The sequence below is a fragment of the Grus americana genome, chromosome 1 (assembly GCF_028858705.1).
Source record: "Grus americana isolate bGruAme1 chromosome 1, bGruAme1.mat, whole genome shotgun sequence".
NCBI classification, from domain to species: Eukaryota; Metazoa; Chordata; class Aves; order Gruiformes; family Gruidae; genus Grus; species Grus americana.
In genome coordinates, this window is record NC_072852.1 from 160442124 (window position 1) to 160463775 (window position 21652).

The following is a 21652-nucleotide window of genomic DNA, read 5'->3' on the forward strand; positions in this document are numbered from 1 at the left end:
TGTTGAATTCTGAAATACTTATTTTTCAATTACAAAAGCCCTTAACATTTTTTGGAAGCATTCTTAAAATGATATTAAGTGTGAATTCTTACCTCTGCACATAGATGGAAGTAGCAGAGCAATATTGTAGCCTCAGAACATGTAATAACCAAAATAATGAATACCAGAAACAGGAAGCCAAACATGTAATACATCTGGTGAGACCTATAAAAGGGGGTTTAAAAAGATTAATATTAAAAAGAGACACTGTGCTAATATTATTTCTTCATATGCAGTAAGATCATCTTCACCTTAAGTATTCCCCTTCCTACTGAGTAACTGTCAGTTGTGTGGTCATACAATTGACTAATTTGTTTTCCAACTGAAGAATAGGAGCCTCAGCAACTTAGTCTGAAAACAGCAAGAAAGCAAGCTCGAAGCATGCTCCTGGTTGGGATTTTAGGGAAAGAACTCACTAAACATGAGTGAAATTACAGTTCCAGTGAAGTCAGCGTGACCTCTTCCACTGATTTCAGCAGAACTTGGATTTCACCTCACATTTCAATCAAAGGGGCAGAGTTGCAAAATAACAAGAAATGTCAAATGCTGTAGCTGTCTATGTTGGGCAGAGGCACCTATTCAAGGTTCAGAAACAGTTTAACGAGATCCAATAACTACATTTGCCAGAAGGAAGACAAATTCCTCACAGTAGATTAGTTTGTCAGTATGCTATGAGCTCACATAAGAATTCACTTACACTGGACTAGTCTTTGGTGCTTTATTTTTGAAAAGAATTACTCTCTGGTGCCTTTTCACAAAATTTGTTCTTTCTTTCTTCTCCCAAGAGTAGTAATACTTTTCTAGCTCAACAACAACAACAACAACTACAGCTACAACAAAAACTCAAGACAATTTTAATATACTTGCTACTTTCAAGTTATATGCCATATGTCAACTTCAGAGCCACTTCTGCATCAAGTCAGAGGAGTAGCATGAGAAAACTAGCTATTTGAATATTGTAGGTCAGCTGTAAATTGCTAAGCATATCACAGCCACTTCTCTACACACCCCACCAAGCAAAACAGGCATGGAATATCTTCTAAACCACAAAATGTTAAAAAGATGTTAACATTTACATTTTTATTGAACCAGTATTTTGGTAACCCTGCATCACCAAAAATCAGTCAAAGCATCTTGAAGAAAAACTTTCACAAAGAAATTACCACCTTTTATAACAGAGAAAATTCAAATAGATTGCGGTTAACTTACCAAATACTATTGAGAATAAAGAACAACTGTATGAAGATACATCCAAAAGGCAGAATCCCTCCCATGATAATGCCAGGTAACGGCTTTGTATAGAATGACTGCTCAGGAATCTGACGAGGGATTTGATTTGTGCGAACAGGGTGTTCAATAGCCTTTAAACAAAAATAAGAAACTGCTAAGTAACTAACATGTCAAACTACAGCGCCACCTTTTCGCTTTCTTTTTGAAATGAGTGGTGGCAGAAGGCTACTATTTGTTTTGACTGTGTGCATACCCAGCTACCACTACATCTGCTTTCACTACCAGCCTAGCTACCAAGATTTGCTCAGCAAACAAGCTAAAATACTTAGCTAAAACCCTAATTGGGAACATAGCAACAGATATTTTGGACTTCCCTTTTTATGTTTACCTACCTATGATCTGTTACAGAGCTCAAGCTGATTTCTCACTTTTGAGCTGAGGGGGTAGCGCTGGTGAAGACTCTTGCTTTCCCCTTCTAAAAATCCCTGTATTTTGTTTTTCAGGATTTACTCCAAAAATCACATTAGGGTAAACTTACAAACTGAGATGATTCAATCTGGCAATTAAATCCTAATTTAAGATGCATGTATAGATCAGCATGGTGAAAGAAAAAACTTAGGGCAGATAAATGCATACTTTGTCATCTTTCCACTCTCGTAAATATTACATCAAAAGCATCAATAAATACTTGCTAGGTACTTGCTTTCTGATTTGATTTTAACATATTTGTGACACCTGTCACATTGCCTTATAGTTTATCAAATCCTCCCTTCTTAAAGGAACTGCCTCTGTACAATACAGGGGGTTTGCTGCATTTCAACCTGGTTATCAGAAGAAAACGCTGAATTCTGGTTAAGAAAAATGGGATAACTACAATTGACTTAAAAAGTGCCTTCTAAGATACTTAAAAATTTTCTGAAGGTATTCCATGAGAGCTACAGACAGCTGGAACTCTGGCTTCCTATACAAGAAAAAACCCACAAAAATATCTGAACTTACACATCTAAGTTTGTGGGGCACAGTAAACCACTTCTGAAGCAAAAAAGGTAAGAACCGATTTCACTATTTAAGCAGGTTTGGTCACCAGTATCACAAAGAGCACTCCTATAAATAAGTAAAACTGGTCAGTTTAGGAGTAAGTCTCAATTAATGGCTGCCAAGCAGTGATAACCATTTACAGAACTCTTATGCGAAGAGATGTCACAAGAACTCTTGTAGCAATTTCATCAGAAAATACCCTTCTAAAGACTCAGTGTAGAGGGCAGATAGGAACAAAAAACACAGGGGAAAACCAGAATTGCATAAGTTGCTTTCCCTTACGCTTGGCTGGGTCAACTAATTTTTTTAGTAATGAAAGAGATGCTAATTAAAATAAAGAATGCCTAAATCACTGCTTTATCTGGAGCAGTCACTTAAAGACAATGATAACCTTAATTGTTGCAGAGAAATATCACCACCAACTGAATAGCAAAGTCTTGGAATCTCAAGATCAAAATTCTAATGCATATCTAAAGTAACCAAACAGGACTGGAGCCGACAATAGTCTATACAGTTAAAAATACATATGTGGATATATGTGTATACACACACTTAGAAAACAGTTTCTCAAAAACACTTACGTTTTTCTTAAAACCAAAATAGGCACCAATAAACGTCAGCGGTACAGATATGCAAAACCAGAGTGCCAAAATAGCAACCAAAGTACCAAACGGAATAGCTGCTGAAGAGCCTTCTCCCCAGAGAATGAGGTTCATGATAAAAAAATCTGCAAATACAATTCTGAAAAATATATAACACACTTAAAGCACAGAAATACTTAGTATTTAATAGTGTTAACAAAACAATAGCACTGTATTAAGATTTTTGTGTAATAACCTCTGTTAAAACCAAGTGACACATACAAAATATCAAAACAAAGAGGTCAAACAAGCAATTCTTTGTTAATCTAGTGGGACTGAACTCCAGCAGGAGCTGACGTTCCAACTAAGCAATTTCAAATATATGCTTGTCTTAAGTACACTTCAGGGTAAGACTGCTTGCTGTGATTAAGTAGAAAAATTTATCACAGTATTATACAGTATATGACACTATATAAGACCAACTACAGAGTGGTCAGAGAAACAGCCTAGAGAGTAAAATAAAGCAATGAAAAAGTGTGCCTGTCTAAAACTTACTACTATCATAATGCTCTTTCGTAATCAACCTTTTCATGTGGTAAACAAATGCCTGCTAAAAAAAATATCTAGGGATGATACGCCATTAACATATTCATCTTTGTCAAAAGTGCTGTGATATTCTTGTAGCTTCTGGAATAAAGGGAAGATGTAGTAAGATCTACTTGTAAGCTGAAACTTAAAAATTAGCTATGCATGTCAGAGAAGCAATTTAATTCTTTTAATCATGCCGATATCCCCAACTTACCCAGGACAAAGGAATGATGTCAGCAGGACATTTGTTTTCCATTTCTCACCTCCAAATGCTGTATTAAAACATTTGACAGTCATCAAAACATGCATTAAGCTCACAACTGTTAATTTTCCAGTCCATTTACCTGTTATACTTAGCTTGCAAATACTCCAATAATGTGCTATCATGCTCAAGTTTAAAACACTAAACTAAATCTTCAGTAATAACACTGAATTCCCTCATCATATTGCTTAATTGCAGAGCTTCAAACCAAAGAAAAGCCTCAGACCAAGGTCAGGAAAAGTATTCAACTAAAACTGGATCTCTGACCACTTTATCTGCCAAAAGGAGGAAGCAGATTTGCAGTACTTTTAAATCTTTAAAAAACAGTTTAAATCTGGAGTGATTAGGAAGTTTAAGCTTTCTAGCATTTGACTGCAGGTTTCAGAAGGGAAAAACCCACATAAATATGTGAAAAGCAAGCTTAACAGTTTTCTTGAAATAATTTTTGTTTACGAATCTTACAAGAAAGTCAGGACTAACACGCTTACAGGAAGTAGTGATGTTCTCTTGAGTCTTAACAGCATTAAGCAGTGGTGATACCAAAAGACCAAAGATAGCTTTATTAAGAAAAACTTTATGAATTTGCACTATGCTGATAAAAATTCTAGTCAGCATACTTTCAAATGAAAATATCCTGCTGGAATTCAGTGAAGCTGACAATTTCATCTGAGCACTACCATAATGATATGCTTCTTTACTTTATGAGTCAGAAGTGATTATGGTTAGAGTGATTTTAATTAAGTTTCTATTTCTTCATAAAAATCTTGGTAGAACATGGCACTGGTTATTAAGATTAAACATTTAATTTCAACTCAGGTTTCACTTTTAAAATGCAATGTTGAAAAAAAACCCCCACTTTTAAAACTGAATATCCATTTCAGTTGCATTTTGGTTTATGTCTCACATTACTTCATTTGTATACTACAAGGAGAAACACTCATGTTTACATGCTCTATACAGGGTATGGACCACCTCATGTTAGAACAAGAATATCTCTGGATCAGTCTCTCATTGTCTTAGTAGTTAAACACAACATTCAAGTATCAAGTAATAATTCCCAGTAAGTACAATATGAAATGTTATTATTGTTATTATTATTAGCTACATCTCCACCAAAGATACAGGATTCAATTTACCATTAATACACTTCAAAATAGCCTTCAAAACACATAATACATAGCATGACACAAAGAATAACATCCTGAATTATGCTCTTAGTCCCTAAAATCTCCTTCCATTTAAGTCTAATTGGCCTGAATATTAGGAAAAGGAGTATTTGCTATCACATCATTACCATTGTGGAAAAACTCCTTAGAAAATACAAACCCTCTTTCCCCAGTGATTCTCCCCACATAAAAATTACAAAATGGTTAGAAGAAACGACTCTAATGCCTACTACCAGGCTGAAGTTCAGAAATAAGATCCTTCTAGTCCGGTACGTTCAGAACTAAAATAGTCCAAAAGATCCAGCTCACTCAGTCATAAAGAGTCTTTTACCTTGAGTAAAGTAATTAAAACAAGCTGTATGCTGAATGGCATGCTTCACCTTAAAATAAACCAGAGGGTACAGGGGCAAACCATTTCAGGTTGTTAGGCAGGCCTTGAAACAATAACTAGCTGGGATCAGGGAAGGAAAACAGTATCAGCTAACTACTGTCAGGTGCCCAACCACCGCTGGGGTGATTTCTACAACTACAGAATTCCTAATAATCCTTCCCCCTGTGCCCTTGCCATAGTCTGATAAGCACCATTCTCCAAAAAGACCTAGGAACTAGCTAAAAAGAGGTGACAAATCTCAGGTGTGCAAGAACAGAGAGGTTAATGATTTGGCAAAAAAAAGAAAAAAGTGTTACTGAGCAACATCGATGGCTAAAACTAAATGCAACACTGCCTCCCTCAACTGTAGGAAACAGAAGTACAAAACTGTCTGATGTCATGAGCTTAGTACTAGTAAAATGGAATTTGCTTCTGAATTCCATAAATACATAGTAGTAAGACCAATTCAGGGTCTTTAGGCATGATCACATCAAAACAAATGTAACCATGTTAGTATTCTATATGCATTTTCTGTTGTTAAGGTAAATAAATTTCTCCAGCTTGCCCCAAGGGAAACTACGAACAGCACTGCAAAATAAAAATCAGTTCTGTGATGATAATTTACTTTAATGAACTTAAGCCTTGTCATTTTAAATAATTTTTACTCACATTTGTAGAATCTGGCAGCAACATAACCAGCTGGAGTTCCAAGCAGTACCCACAGAACTACAGCACAGGTCATTAGAGCTCCCCGGTTAGCAGGTGACAAAAATCCCAGGCAAGCAAAAACTGTGAAGCAGAGATGCATAATTTTAGAAAGTAACTATACATTTGAACTAAAGCCAGTATATCAGTTATCTTAAAATCTGTGTATACTAAAGTTTTGTGTCTACTACATCAGCTCAGCTGTTTCTAACATTAAGACTTGTAAGAAATTTCTAGACAAAACCTATACTGCTATTTTTACTAGTACCATGCAATTAGCAGTGAAAAAAAATCACCTTTACTGAACTAACTCCTCCCCACTTTTTTTACTTACACAGGGTAACAAAAGTCATTATTAAGATCTGTGTGCCAGAGCCTAGAAAAACGGACAACAGCATTCCTTTTCTTGGTGGCCTGAAAATATCACCATGAACCAGTTTCCAGCCAAATTCTTCTTGAGCATCTTCCTGTAAAGGAAATAGATGTATTTTAATACAGTAGATTACCATTTAAATAGACCGTTTCAGAAATATATCTAGCTGAAAAAAATTACATTCCAAATAAATTTGAGGAGGTAGATTTTAGACTTACAGTGGAATCCATCTGATTGTATCTTGCAATGTCTTTATGCAGTGTCCTCAACATAATCATAGCTACCATTCCAGAAAGAAAGAGGACAATCACCAAGGAATTCATAATACTGAATTTAAAAAAAGAAAAAATAAAAGTCATCATTCAAATTGCAATGTAAACACTTCAGTCCAGTACACTTGCAGACAAACTTTCCTCTCACCTAAACCATTGAATGTGAGTGTGAGGCATGGATTCCAAAATATAATCCCATCTTGATGCCCACCTTATACTTTTTTCTTCCTGAAAGAGTAAACACAGCAGTTTCACATACATGCAGTATCCAACTTGTAAATCTACAAGTTGATTTTTGTGCAAACCAATATTAAATCTCATGAGAAATTGGAAATTTCATGTTGCATGCCTTAAAGGGAATAGTTTAATAATAGCTACCTAAAACAAACCTAAGATTTAACCACAGAATCTAAACTAAAGTATTTTCTGAATAGTATTGAGCACCCATGTCTTTTTAAGACAAAGGCCTATTTAATTCTTGAAGGGAGGAAGTACAATTAATTTCATTAATTCACTTTGAATTCAAATGACTAGCAGCATAATAAAAGAACATGCATTTTTAGCATATATAAGTCAACACCAGAGACATTGAGAAACTAAGCTCCGCTATAAAGCCTCCGGCATAATATACCACTTTCTAGATAGTGCTTTGTCCAAATTATCCTTTGCTTTCATACAACCTGGTTTCAGTACCAACTACCAATCTGGTTACATTCAGCTTAAACTGCAAGACAGATGGGGGGACAGTACTACAGAACTTACATTGTTAGTAGAGGGAAACAAATTATTCCTTCAGGCATTTCAACTGATTATGCTTATTCATACTGAACATTCATTGATCAGAAATACTTCAAAAAGAGCATTTATTTTGCAGAGTAAACATGAAAAAAAAGGAATAAACAGTGCTGATTTACCTGAAGATTGCTATTAAATAAACCATAAATGCCAGTATCAATTAATAAAAATGGCTAGGTGTCTGACAGGATGTTATCGTAGTAATTTCTAATATACAAGAGCAAGAGTGCTTTCCAGTAAAGCCAGTTTTTGAAAATATAAGAACCAGCAGGGTAAAAAATTTAGCCAAGATCAAATACCTTGTTCACTGAGGTAATAAAACCAGGTCACAAAGCAAACAACAAGTTTCTAAACCAATACCAACAATTCTAGGACAGAATCACATTTTTCCCCATACCTACACTGCCTTTTTTCTGTCTTCCTGAGACAACCTGATCTACCAACCTGATGGAATTTCAAAAGACAACCTCCAAATGATGTAACATTGCGCACAGGACAGTAACGCACACACAGCTGGGCATGCCATTTTTTAAAGAGAAACAATCTAATAGCATGAAGCTAAGGTCATTCTTAATTACTAACTTCTCGCAGGTTTCCAGAAGTACCTGCTTTTCAGTATACAAATTAATTTCAGCATCATAACTGATATAATTTATCAAAATATAATTATTGTCATACATAATATAACCTCCTCCGAACATTTTTCCTATACCGTTTATTGTGTTTTGAACTTTACCATGTAATCCCGTACATTACTAAAGAACGATCACGGTAATTCTACAAACACTGCTGTAACAGCTTACAAGAGATTAGAGGTGTTCATGCCTGAGAAGCTGCAGCAACGTAATGATATTGTAAGGCCAATGTTTTACTGAGTACTTCTTATGACAGTGGCAGTGGAACCCACACCCTAACTCAACACTACCCTCCAATTAACTTTAAAGATCAACTATTCAGTCTCCATTTCACCACGGTTGAACTGAACCCTACAGCAGGCTGTAAGCCTAGAATTAAGAAAGATATATGAACAGCCTTGATATAGCAATGGCCTATCATTTTGAAAGACACCACTGACCTTTCAATCAGAACAAGAAAAAGGTTAAAAAATAGCAGTAAGGCAATTTTTATTTTTGTTTAATCTGTTAATTGCCAAGATTTTGATTAAAGTCCATAACGACAAAAAAAAGTAGGAAGTAGACTCCTTTATATCCAGGAGAATCACAGAAATACTGAGGTTGAAAATATGAACTTGCTGTGAGTTATCCCCTCGATACATACACAAGGAGTCAAGAAATCCATTTAGTTATATTCTGCACTCTTTCTAGTGAGTCACTTGCATTTTGAAGTCTTGGACTAATAGGGAAACAGTGGGAAACTTTGGGAAACAGTTTGTCCAGCAAACTCCATGAAACAAAACAAAACACAAAACCCCAACATAAACTCCTTTCTTGCTTGTCACCAGAATGAGACATAACTTAAGTATCACTGCTCCCTGCAGTTGCCTGATATACTGCTCTTCTGCTTTTAAACAGACACTAGAGGAACAAAGAATACCAGCTTCCTACTCTTCTGCAGATTACCATGGGAGGAAGACCTTGGAGAGAAGAAAGCTTTTGCAGCAGGACAGCAGCTTCAACCTGCCTACAACAGTAATTTGCTGAAACACACAATTTTTCAGACTTAAGAGCCTGGATGGAAAATAACCTACCAGACAACCTAGGTAAGCACAAAAAGTGTGATTCTTCTAAAAAACACATATGCAATTTAACATTCAGTGTGTGTGGGATGGCATACAAAATTGTAAAGCGTGTGGTTAAATCCCAAGCCATCTCTGACATTCCAGTTCAAATAAAGCTTTAAAACCACAAATTTACTATTCTGAGAGAATTTTAGTTGTCCATCTTTGTAATTCAGAGTAGTAATGCATAATTTTAAGAGGTAACTACCACAGAAAGCTTAGTACTCACGTGAAAAGAAACTGAGTATGTGTAAGCAATTTTGACTTCTCCGTTAGCCTTATTACTTATATCCATAGGTATTCCTGAGCAATCAGGGTTGTCTGGATGAGTATGCTTGTAACTGCGGGAAGAAAAAAACAGAATGAAAACTGCTTCACTAACAACACTCTTAAAAAAGAATTTGTTCATCTTACAAAAACGTCAGTTTCATCCAGGATTCCTCCCTTAAGTATAAAAGTTGTTCTTAATGCCTCATAAATTTCAGAACTCAAAAGGAATGTATCATAAGAACAGGAGTTTTTGATAATTGAACTTTTTAAACAAAAGTTGTGTCTTCTAAAAAGAAAACTACAGAGAGCACAGTCTCTAAAGCAGAGCACCAAAAATTAAAGAAGTCTGAATACTGCTAAGACCCTCCAAAACACTCAAAAAGTTACAACATAATTACTAACCTCTGTCAGAAAAAAAATACTTGCATTGTGATGCTGGACCAACAATGCAACAAGCTCAGTTATACCAAGAATACAAGAGAAAGGAAAGAAAAGGTGCTAAGAAATAATAAAACATATCAGTTGTGCAAAAGCCACATAGACACCAGAACAACTGATGAGTAAATCTGTGAAATCATTCCATTCAAACCCTGATTGCTGAAAACATCAAATGTTACATTCTCATTACTGCATCAGGCACTGGTGGCCTATTCCGTCACAAGACAAGATGTTCCCCAGTAGGGAAGTGAGTGTTGCTTCACTGAACACATACCACTTCCAGTTTTTCTTTTATTTTTTTTGGCCCAAATAGGAAATAGTGCACAAAGATCTATCAAATTCAGAACAAAATTATGTTAGACTGCCCTACATTGCATTACATCGATCAACAGGAAAGCTAATCTGCAGGTCACCTATCTGGAAACATTTCTGACTAGCAAAAAATCAAAGCAAGTATCTTGGGATGGACCACTGTTAGAAGACAAGTTACTTCTGAGTACTAACCTTTTTGGTTCAAGTTTAGCAGCAACTAGTCTTGCTCCCAGAGCTTCGTTTTCCACAACATGGTAATATATTTTTATGTCAACATGATTGAAGATATAAAAAGTATCTTTTTCATGAAATTCTGACTGCAATGATAAAAGATGATGTTAAACAATCAAAAATAATAAAGACATCTAAGAGCCTTAGGCAGAAGCTTACATAGCAGAATTTTAGACTGTGTATAGTTTTCTGTCAAGAAATTCAGGATTCTGAATGCAGAATCAATGCAAGAAACGCAGGATTCTAGGAATACAAAGAGAGTAAAGTCTTTACATTAAAGCCTTGCATTAAAAAAACAAACTAGAAAAGTTAGTGCTAAAAACTGTCTTACTACAGTTGAAAAGCAGAAAAATATATTTAAATATAAAATGTATTTATAAATATACATATATTTATTAAAATAACTGAAGATGCCCCTTGTTATTTAATTGAAGTAGCAAACTGAATAGATAATTATGTGCCAACTTTCATATCAGAAGTGCTTCATAAACATCAGCTATTTCAAAACAACATGTATATATAGAACCTTCCAAGACAAACAATTCAAATAATTGCTGACAGAACCACCTTGACATTTGAAACCAAAGATGCATAGGGATGAACTGCAAGCAGCAGCTGAAAAGAATGTTGAAAAAATCTCAGGTGAATGGAAACATCAGCTTGGAATTTTGTCAGTTAAAGAGGTGGTTAAATCACAAGCATTATATCTACTGAAGTTCAACTAATACTTCTTCAGGGTTCTAACCCCACCCCTTTCTACAAAGCACCCTAATTATAAGAATAGTTATTTAAACAAAGAGTTCTTCTACAGTCCTTCAGTTACTCCTTCAAAGGTTATTTCCCTTTTCTTAAAAACAAGTATTTAAACAGACTAAAATAATATTGTCAGATTACATATTTGATCCTAAATGCATCCATTCATATGGAGCCTCTAAAATCAATTTATTATGGAGGCAAGGAAACAAAATTAGAAACTGCAGAAACTGTCATCTATGGTAAGATCCATTAACTAAACCAAACCATTTTGATAAAACAAAAAACCTAATCCAGGGTGTTAGTGACCTCTCCATGGAAGAGCTCTGTGGTAATCTAAAGACATCCTGGACTTTCTATTGCACTCATCTTCGTAATGCTTAGACTGCATTCATCCGGACCTCCACCAGTTAATCCAATAGATCTCTGTCTCTCACAGGAGAAGCTTTGTTCACTTCGAAATCTTAAATTCTGCCTTCTTCCATTAGCTCACACAGTTTTAGGGAAAGCAATCCTTCAAGAAGTATTAACTTCCATGCAGCGGTACAAACACTTCTATCCCACCAAAATGTAAATTCCAAGCCTTCAGATGTTCAGATGACTTAGGCAATGAAGGATGATGTGTTTTTCTTTTTCACCCTTTACATGTACTAAATGTTATGCACGCTCATCTCCACTATCTTTTGGAGCTCTTCTGTATTATGCAACAGAAGAGAGTTCTCAGGTTTAGATGAAACTCAGAAATTGAGGTACTTACAGAGATACCAAAACACTTACTTAGTTTTAGGCAACAAGGGCTCTTAAGATAGTGAGGACTCACCATAGAAACATGACATAGGAGAAATGCCAGTCTTTAAATTAGTAAAAAGGGGATATTAAAAAAAATAAATTGCATAAACCTACATTAATAACACAGGCATCTTTTGGACGGCCATCTTCTGTAATGTAACAGCCAATAGGAAACCCAGGATTGCAAAACCTCTGGCCATCTTCAACATCATAACACCAGGTCACAGGCATGTTGTCCACAATCCTGTAAATGGCATACTGACATTTCACAATCTTCCAAAATACAGAGTGTAATGGAAACAAAACCAGATTAATATTAGTCTAACTTTGCCACACTCGTTATTGAAAGATTAACTACAAGAATAATACTTCTTTCAGATCTTAACCCATAGAATTGCACAGATTGTCAATCCAATTTCCAAATGAGAGGTAAGCATGTAGCTCTTCCACTGAAACTCTTTTCTAGAAAAAAATAACTTAAATCAATTTAGTTCTTCAGAAGGTGGCTTGTAAAAGGAGGCTTACTCTGTGACCCTCAAAACATTCTATTCATTGGACTGGTTTCTGAAGTCCCCTTACAACTATAGCTCAATACATAAAACTCTCCCACTCCAAAGTCATGACATTTCATTATTTTGTTTTTAAAAATGGCCAAAATCATCCACTAAAGCAGCTACAATTAACTTGGTAATTTCAAGTTTAAGACAAAACACAAAATAAATTTGCCTACATGCACATTATTAATTCTCCAGCTTCCTCGTTGTTCTTCCATTGCAAAATACATTTTTTCATGGCACTCCAAACTTTTATTTTGCATTGAAGCTAAAGTGCAAGGATTTTTTTGTTTTGGTGTTGTGGTTTTTTTTAATGTGTGGGGGGTTATTTGTTTGTTTGTTTTTGTTTGTTTGCTTGTTTTTTGTTTTGTTTTTGCTATTTAAGTGAATTCCTGACCATTGACCTCAGCTGTAGTTCCCTGAGAGTATGGAATATTTAAACTAGATAGGTTACATAAGTAAAAAGTTGTAAGCCATCAGACATTTGGGAAAGTAATCACTTTCAAACATCTCTCCACTGTCTACCTGCTGCTTTTATATTATTGCCTCACAAGATTTATATTCGTATTACCTAAAAGTCCTGAACCCAGTAGGTTTATAGTTTAGTTTCAATGATAAATTTGTGGAGGAACCCCACACCCCCCTGAGGAGTTTCAGAAGATGATACATTAAGATACAAACAGTATCCAACATGCTAGAAACAGTACAAATGTCAAATGCAAAAATACACTTTTAAACAAAGATACCCAACATAGTGACCCATCCCTTTGTAAAAGAAACTACTAAAAAACTCAAACCTGTTTCTTTATGTTATAAAGTGTTTTAACTAGCTGAAAGACAAATCCCAAAAGAAAGTAATTCAAAGATGACTTAAAATTCAGTAGCTGTCCCTGGGGCAACATTAATGGCTCCAAGGTGTGTTTTTAAGGGTCTGTTAATGAACTTCACACATGAAGACATGAGACAACTACCACTTTGCGTGCATCACTGGACCAAGAAAAGAACTTTCAGTGGGTTGTCAACAACACACTCTTGTAAAACTTATCAAGCTACTGAACATCCTTTACAATTAAATGTCTCATCATTATAACCACTAGGCTATTAATGTTAAGAGATACCTGACAATACCTCATTAGGTACTTTTAAATACCTAATTAAACACAGTAATTATGACTTCAGACAAGAAAACCAAAGCATTATTTAGTCTGTCCCATATTTTAACAGTCTCTGAATTAGCACTATTTCTTGAAGCACATTAACTGATAGGGGTAAAAAGAGCGGTATGTGCTGCCTTTGCTCACACAACATAGAGATCTGCATCATCCCTACCATTAGCTACCAGGGATAAATAAGTAGCAATGTTCTCGGCTCAATATTGACGTGGTGGAAGAGCTGAAGGCAGGCCCTCCAAAAACCACAGTTTCCAGGTTATCAGGAGATTCCTAAGAATACCACAGTTGCGAGCAGCACCACCACCAACCAAATCCTACTCACTTCACCATGCTACTACGGGGTACAATTAAGTTGCTAATTAGGAGCTACTCCAGATGCAGATTCATTACACTCGGACCATATTTGGAATTTTACCCCCATAATATACACTAGACATATCTCTTGCTTTTGTTAGTATTTTAATTTCATAATCAAAACCAGGTAAAGCCTTAATCTATTGCAAATGAGTCTGGTTGGGGTAAGGGCTTTCCCCTTGTATCTTCTGCAGCAGAGGCATACTGAGCTGCTTTAAAGCAGCAATGCTGGAACAAATTGATGATTTAAGAAGCAAATCATTTTTCACAGTTAATCTTCAAATTTAAAATGACTTGAAGAGATTATATATGTGGGGCAAATATGCTATACAACAGCGTTCTTATATGTCTCTCAAAAACATCTGGTGATGAACATTGTCAGCCAAGATATCAGTATAGCTGTTGAGTCCAATTCAGTATGTCAATTCTTAATCTTATTAAGTGGCTTTTAAAACCTTAAAAGCACTTTACACCATCTGTGTTCCCCAGGAATTTTATGATAAATTGAAGCTGGATAATAAACCTCTATTAAATCCTCACTTATGATACCTTGCTGATCCCTGCACAACATAGCCCTGTACCATACCATGCTCCTGGACCATGCATCATTCATCACAAAATCCAGCCACTTTCACTTTGCAAAGCTGTGGCTGAGGAGGACTATCATTACCAGACACATACAAAGATTCTTCATGCCACTGGTTCTAAAGTTTTAGGGCAGTGGGCCTAGCAAAAAAAGTAGAAGTAGTGCTATTAAAAGAACTAAGAATATAAGTAGTACCCTAAATTAAAAGGGAAGTTTTCACACTGAAAAACAGCACTACATCTTACTAAAATCTGAACAGTCCTATCAAGTTAGCTGTACAGGCTAAAAAATATACTTAAATACACTAAGGGGGGGGAAAAAAACTGTCTGAAGTACTTTTCTGTGTGATTAGTTTTACGTAGTTGTGTTTCAATTTCCTTCAGCTTAAGTTTTGGGCTTTCATAAAAAAAATAAAATTATTTCAAAGAGTGACAGGATCACAGCCTTGGGAAACTATTTTTCATTTACACACTAAAGCATACACAAACTTTTAAAGCTGAAGCTTTATGCCAGACCAACATGCATCAGTGAAATTCAAAGTGGTGTTAACATGATAAATACATGTAGTATTTAATAGGAATGTAACCAAATCCAGCATGTTTGAAGCTCTACTTATTTCAGAATTAGGCATATACACTTTGAATCCCTGCAAAAGTAGCTGTATCTTTCAGGGTTTATTTATTGCTTCCTGGTTCACCTACAAGAACATATGGTTATTGCCTGTGAACCCTTCTGACCTAATTTATCAACTTCCAACTAAACTAATTTTCAAGACGTTCCCAGAAATATTTACATCAGTGAGCTGTAGTTTATCCCTAAAAAGGGATATCCCATATCAGTTCCCAAAAGCAGTAGAAAATACACTCATTGCCTTTCCAGCATGGATGGCTCTTTCAAAACTGAAGAAATGGAATGTGACATTACAGAAAAACATTTAATGACAGTATCAAAATTCAATATTTCACCTGCATTTTTACTAATATATCCAGACAGTTTTAATCTAATTAGATGAAAACCAAAATGTTTGTTTCTGTGAAGCAGGGAGCACACATCTGGAATCATATGAGCAACATTGGTTAATTATGCTCATGTATTACTTGCAAAGACATGCCACAGGAACTCTGACAACTTCGTGCCCAAGCTGTTCCTTCTACCCTTGCAACTAAAGGCTGCTTTTAGCACAGAATACCAAGATACAAAGCACTCTACAAACACTGACAGCGTGGCTGGGTATTTCCAATGTCAAGACGGAGCCTGCTGATAAACATTTCCCAGCTCTTGGATGTGGGCGCAGAGCATGGCTACATCCTAACTGACAATCAGCATGAGATTCAGCGCACACATTCAGCCTTGCCCCACCCTTAACGCCCATCGGAAGAGGACCTCAATGTCCAAGCAGAAACAGAGCCCCAGCATGCTCCAAGACAACTCAGATGGTTACAGAGAGACTCGGGGAACAGGAAAGGACCAAGTGTTGATGCATTCCTCAAAATTATTTCATTAATTAATTTTCACTGGCCACCTTTCACTTCCATATCCTATAAGAGAAACAAACTTTGCATAAAACACTTTCAGAACTGTTGATCCTGTCTCCTGGACACAGCACTTGAAGGGGAGTGCAAAGGCTCTTGAGGAAAACAAAGACGTCACAGCAATAGAATGAAAGTCCCTTAAGACTTTTCTCAAGCTAGGGCAGGGTTAACTGCTAGATTTACAGGTGCAAAGAAATATCAGTATTTTACAGTAAGCACAGAGGCAGCACAAAAACCACACAAAGCTTTGTGTTTGGAAACAGACTCTTTTCCATTATACCTGGTGCTAATCCTTCAAGTGAAGGAATTTTTTTTAATGAAGACAACAAGCAATATAACATCTTTTGCAAGAACATTCAGTGCAAATACCTAGTGTTCAATCTATATTAACTTGCAAATGCAAAATGATAAACTAAATCACCAACACAGAGATTAACCAAGCTATGGATTTTGATATCAACTTACCAATGATGTTGGTAATTCAGTAGCATGCTTTTTTTCAAGAAGTCTAATTTCTGTTTATCTTCTGGCTTTGTGGTATCATATGTTTTTGTACAAACAGATTTACATGTTTCCTTCTTGTTGAATGTGAACTAAGAAAAATGAAAGACATATGAAGAAAAAGATTGTAACAAACTGTGTCATTTCAGTATTTAATGTTTCCCCTATACATTTATAATTGCCTACACTATTATAATAAAAACACCTAATAAATTACCAAGACTATGTGTATTAACCTCCAGAGGAGGTTTCTATATTGGTGTGCGCTATAAAACCCTCCTGTGTTCATTGTAGGAGCCCAGCACTAAGAGCTCCTTGTTACTGATTAAAACCTGTTTCCTGCAATGATTTACCAGACAAGTCAGCTGACCTCACAGCAGCATTGCTGTCCCAGGCAGATTCAATTGATAACTGTCTCTCCCACTAGAAAGTGAGAGCTTCAGTCACCAGAAAAGACAAGCTGGCTAACACCATTTCTAATTCTTCCATTTTACAGCTGTGGTCTCTTCAGATCTGGTTCCAAGAAATAAGAGTACTCAATTCCTTCTAACAAGGGGACAGCTGAGGAGCAAGAATCAGGTTGTGGCAGGTTCCAAAGAGAGGAGACAACCTCCACAGCATTTCAGGCTACAGCTTCATGACGCAAAGTGCATAGTTACAATTAGGTTAAATCGACAGATTTCTATTATGTGGAATTTTAGATTTTGAAGCTCTTTGAGATAAAGCCCTTGTGAAGAGGATCCTCAAGATTCTGATCTCCTTTGGTTACATTTGAATGTACATATTACCAAACAGCCCTTGTCAGAGAACAAACCCTGTAAGGAGATGGTTCTATCCTCTCTCCAAACAATACTTGGCCAAGGTTTTCAGAGGGACGCTTCTTTCCTTCCGCTTGGCAAAAATCAAACCTGAATTAGAGAAAAGATAGAAAAGTTAATAAAAATATTCTCTGCGGAAAATCAACACCTTCATCACAAGTAAAGGAACTATATGGCTTTCCTTCTAGACAACAGTTTCTTCCTTAAACCTGTGAGGCAAAGTGTGAAAATCACAGTCCCGTTTTGGAAAAAACAGAACAAAAGCAACAATCAAATCTCTTCTTCAGCTATTTCAGAACTCAGTTTATATTAAACATGGCAGTATAACAGTTTCCTGAAGTAATTAAAAGTTTACTATTTGAACAGGGATTTTAGCCAAGAACTAAACCTTCACATAGAGTTTCATGACAGCTCTGAGAGAAAAACATGCAGGCCAGATTCTCGGGCTGGGGAATAATAAAAGAAAAAAAATTACACACACACATATACGGGCAGCTCCTTTACAACAAGCACTATTACATAAACAGGTTATTGCAGTTTTATTCACCAAAACATTTAATAGCACATCCTCCAAATTTTTGCAGCCTAATTTCAAGTATATCACATTTGTGTTCATTAAAGTGTAGACATAACTACTGCTTAACCTCTCCAATGTTAACAGTCAAAATATTCTTTCAAGCAACAACTTTACATAGGTGTACCAGGCACTGATATATTTTGTGCGCTCCTATGATGTGTACCAAGAAAACATTTAACACCTCATTAAGATAATTGATGGGAAGTTCACACCTCATTACCACTTTAACTCCTCTGGCTATAGGCTACTAAAGACAGCAATAATACTTTTATCTATAAAATGACAACTAATGCAGAAGTGTAAATGTTATATATACACACACACATTTTAAACTTAAGTTAGTCTAAAGCAGTGATTCGACCTACATGAGGGCCTATGAATCCATGCACTACTTCTGAACTATGAGCAATGACAACCGAGAAGAAGGAAGCAATGCATGCATCCATCTGCTGGTTGAAAATTCTCTATTGGTAAACTTACGTTAGCAAAATAAATAGACATTACTCACTGGCAAACTGCCATAGCAAGAGGTAGATAATACTTTAAGATAAATTAAATTCATCTTTTTGGAAGAACTGGCAACTAAAATGACATAAACAGCATAATATACTTACGCAGTATATTCATAGGGAAGGACAGACTCTACAGAGTCAAGCCTGTTCACAAACAGCTCGATTCCAGACTGAAAGAGTGGAGATAATCAGCAGTTATATTAAAGCATTTCTTCAATTCTGACAGATATATATAAATAGATTTACATGAATAAGGTAAAGGAAAGTTGAAAATGTAAGATTTGTGTAATTATACATCTTGAAATGTAGAATCTTGTGTAATGAACTGTATCTGCTGAGAGCATAAGTAAAACACTATCTAACCATCACAAAAACAGTGATCACATGACAAAACCACTTTAGGGCTAACATAACCATTCAAACTACAAGACAGCAAGAAATCATGCACAAGAATAATACAGTTATCACAGTTGCCAGTGTTTTAGTTTGGTGTACCAAGTTAGAGCCATATTAATCATCACCACAAACTTTTGTGTAATAAAAGTCTTAGAAGAAGATGAATAAAAGTATGGATGATATCAGTACTTCTCCCTATAATTAAGCCGCTCCACAATTTCATCTATGTAGCAACTGAAAACTGAACTATGAGGATTTAAACAATGTATTCAGACCAATACACTATTTTAAGTTTGTACAGAAGCTCTTTCCAAAGAGAAGGCAAGGTTATCCACATTTACCTCCTTATAAAAGTTTATCAATAACTCTAGCAACTCTTGACTAAGAACCTGAAATTCAGCCTGCTGTGGTTTCAGACTAGTTTGGTCTATACACATTAATTACAGATGGGGTAGCCTGCTGCTACAGAAAGGGAGATGTCTCTCACTCTTTCCTCTTAATCTCAAAATCCCTTCCCTTATTCTAGTCCTGCAGCCCCAATACATCTCAACTGTTTACCTTACACTGTTTTTGGCAGTTATCTGCTTGCACAGTAAACCAATTCAACTAGCTAAAACAGCAAAAGATTTACTCCCAAAAAAATTTAAAGAGCAAATTTTAGCAGCATAGCAAGTTAAACTTACTGTGCAATTAGACAACAGCTGGAGAGAGCAAAAGGGAGGGAGTGCTTTCATGAACAAGACCTCCCCCTTTCAACAGCAACCCATCTATTTTCTCACCATAAATCAACAGGAGATCTTTTCCTCCCTATGAAAATTCACTCAAGTTTAGCCAAACCAAGAAATTCTGGAGGGAAAAGAAAAAAAAAAGAAAAAGAAAAAGGATGGAATTGTTCACATGTATCTGTAGCTCAGATACTTCAGTCGTTCAGTCAGGTACTGTGTTTTACTGATATACTGTAGTTGTCCATGTACAAGTCAGGATGCAGTTCCATGAGAGGTAGACAGCTGTTAGGTTATTCACTAAGCGAAGACACACCTTACTTCTCCTTCCTCTGCTCTAAGCCATGCAGACCTGCAGCTTACCTCTGGGTAGTGCACACTTGTCGTAATTTTGTAAGCCACTTCGACTCACTAACACAGCAAAAAAAGTCTGGCAAAAAGTTGGACAGTTTCCTGCCATGTTAATAAGCTCAAAAAAGGATTTAACAAGTAACACAGCTGGGACAATGTAAAAGACAGGAGGAAGACAGGAATGAAATCTCTCACTTCCAGCAGCAAGGAATTAGACTTCCTCAGCTGGTCACAGAACCATTGCCTTAAAGTAGCTATTTTTCATTGGAGGAGGGGATTTACCCAAATGCTCTGATTTTCCATGAGAAGTATATGCATTACTGCAGATCACCATCTTTGGTAAACAATTTCCCATAAAACAACAAGTCCCCTTTGGAGCCATCAGTATTTTTTTAAAATGAGTAAGGATTCTTAATGCTCAGGCAAGAGTTACTATTTAAGTCTGCATAGATTACATTCCATTTCTGATGATATTCCAACCAGAAACAGGAAAGTAACCAAACTGAGTTTGCCCAAGCAGATTAGCAGACAACTTGGAGGAAGGGGCAAAGTTATGAGTCTCATCGTTCTCATGCTGCTAGCCATGTGCCCCACTAACAACATCCCATCCCATCTCACCAACAGAGGACATATGGAAGCTACAGAGATTATAATAGACAAATAGTACCATTTAGAGATCCGGTCTTTGGATCAAAATCCTCAAGGCAGGGGAAAACTCAACATTATTACTGACATCATAATCAACAGTGACAATTGTAAGAACGCAGCAAGAGCATGTGAAAAATTAAGGTTGTTCAGGGAAGCTTAGTTTTACCCACTTACATAAATATTATGATATAGTGATTATCTGATCACATACTGTTTGTCTTCACCAGGGACCAGACTACATGGAAAGACTTGGATGCAAAGTGTGATTTAGCTTTCTTCATATACCTATGTCTCACTTTGTACATATATGGCCGGCACAAGGTAGAGGAATATAAGAGGTGGCTAATTTCAGAAAGAGATTTTTGCAATAATACACTTGGTTAGGTTACCCTAAAATGTTCAGCTAGCCACTGGTAGTAGATTTCCATCACCTAAGCACCTTACTTCACATTTACAAAATGATAAATTCTCAGGATAAGGAGACAAGCATTTTGTACATGAGGGGAAAAAAATACAGACATATCTGCAAAAGATGACCCCATAAGTGTCTCAGGTTGATTACAAAAGACAGCAGGTAACCTAATTTACTTCACTTTAAAAAAATAAAAATAATTCTGCCACAATCCTAGCTTAAAACAGGAATAATTCAAACATAGTGATATTTTTCAGGGATATTGTGAAAAACTACAAACTGCAGCTTTAAAGTCTTAGCCTGTACTTGAAGAAAAAAAAAAAACATTCCTGAAGAGAGTAGTGCAGCACTGTAACAGGTCACCCAGGGAGGTAACGGATGCTCCATGCTTGGATGTTTTCAAGGCTTGCTTAAACAACGGTAGAGCTGATCTACTGCTGGCAACAGCCTTGCTTCAAGCATGAGGTTGGACTGTGTGACCTCCTGAGGTCAATTCCAAACACCGTTTCTATGATCCTATAAAAGAATATCCACAGAATATTTTACTACTACAACACAAGTGGCATG

General features: G+C 36.1%; 1 protein-coding gene across 1 annotated transcript in view; it reads right to left on the reverse strand.

The window, feature by feature from the left end:
* TM9SF2 (transmembrane 9 superfamily member 2) overlaps positions 1-21652 on the reverse strand; it is a 28902-nt gene that overhangs the window by 5838 nt on the left and 1412 nt on the right. Inside the window, exons 2-15 of the mRNA XM_054827248.1 lie at positions 18659-18726; positions 17464-17557; positions 16614-16741; positions 12065-12194; positions 10370-10494; positions 9387-9498; positions 6773-6852; positions 6571-6679; positions 6314-6446; positions 5944-6063; positions 3691-3748; positions 2889-3048; positions 1249-1400; positions 93-204 (exon numbers count right to left, since the gene is read on the reverse strand). Coding sequence (XP_054683223.1) covers positions 93-204; positions 1249-1400; positions 2889-3048; positions 3691-3748; positions 5944-6063; positions 6314-6446; positions 6571-6679; positions 6773-6852; positions 9387-9498; positions 10370-10494; positions 12065-12194; positions 16614-16741; positions 17464-17557; positions 18659-18726 — 1581 coding nt within the window. The remainder of the gene's footprint in view (positions 1-92; positions 205-1248; positions 1401-2888; positions 3049-3690; positions 3749-5943; positions 6064-6313; positions 6447-6570; positions 6680-6772; positions 6853-9386; positions 9499-10369; positions 10495-12064; positions 12195-16613; positions 16742-17463; positions 17558-18658; positions 18727-21652) is intronic.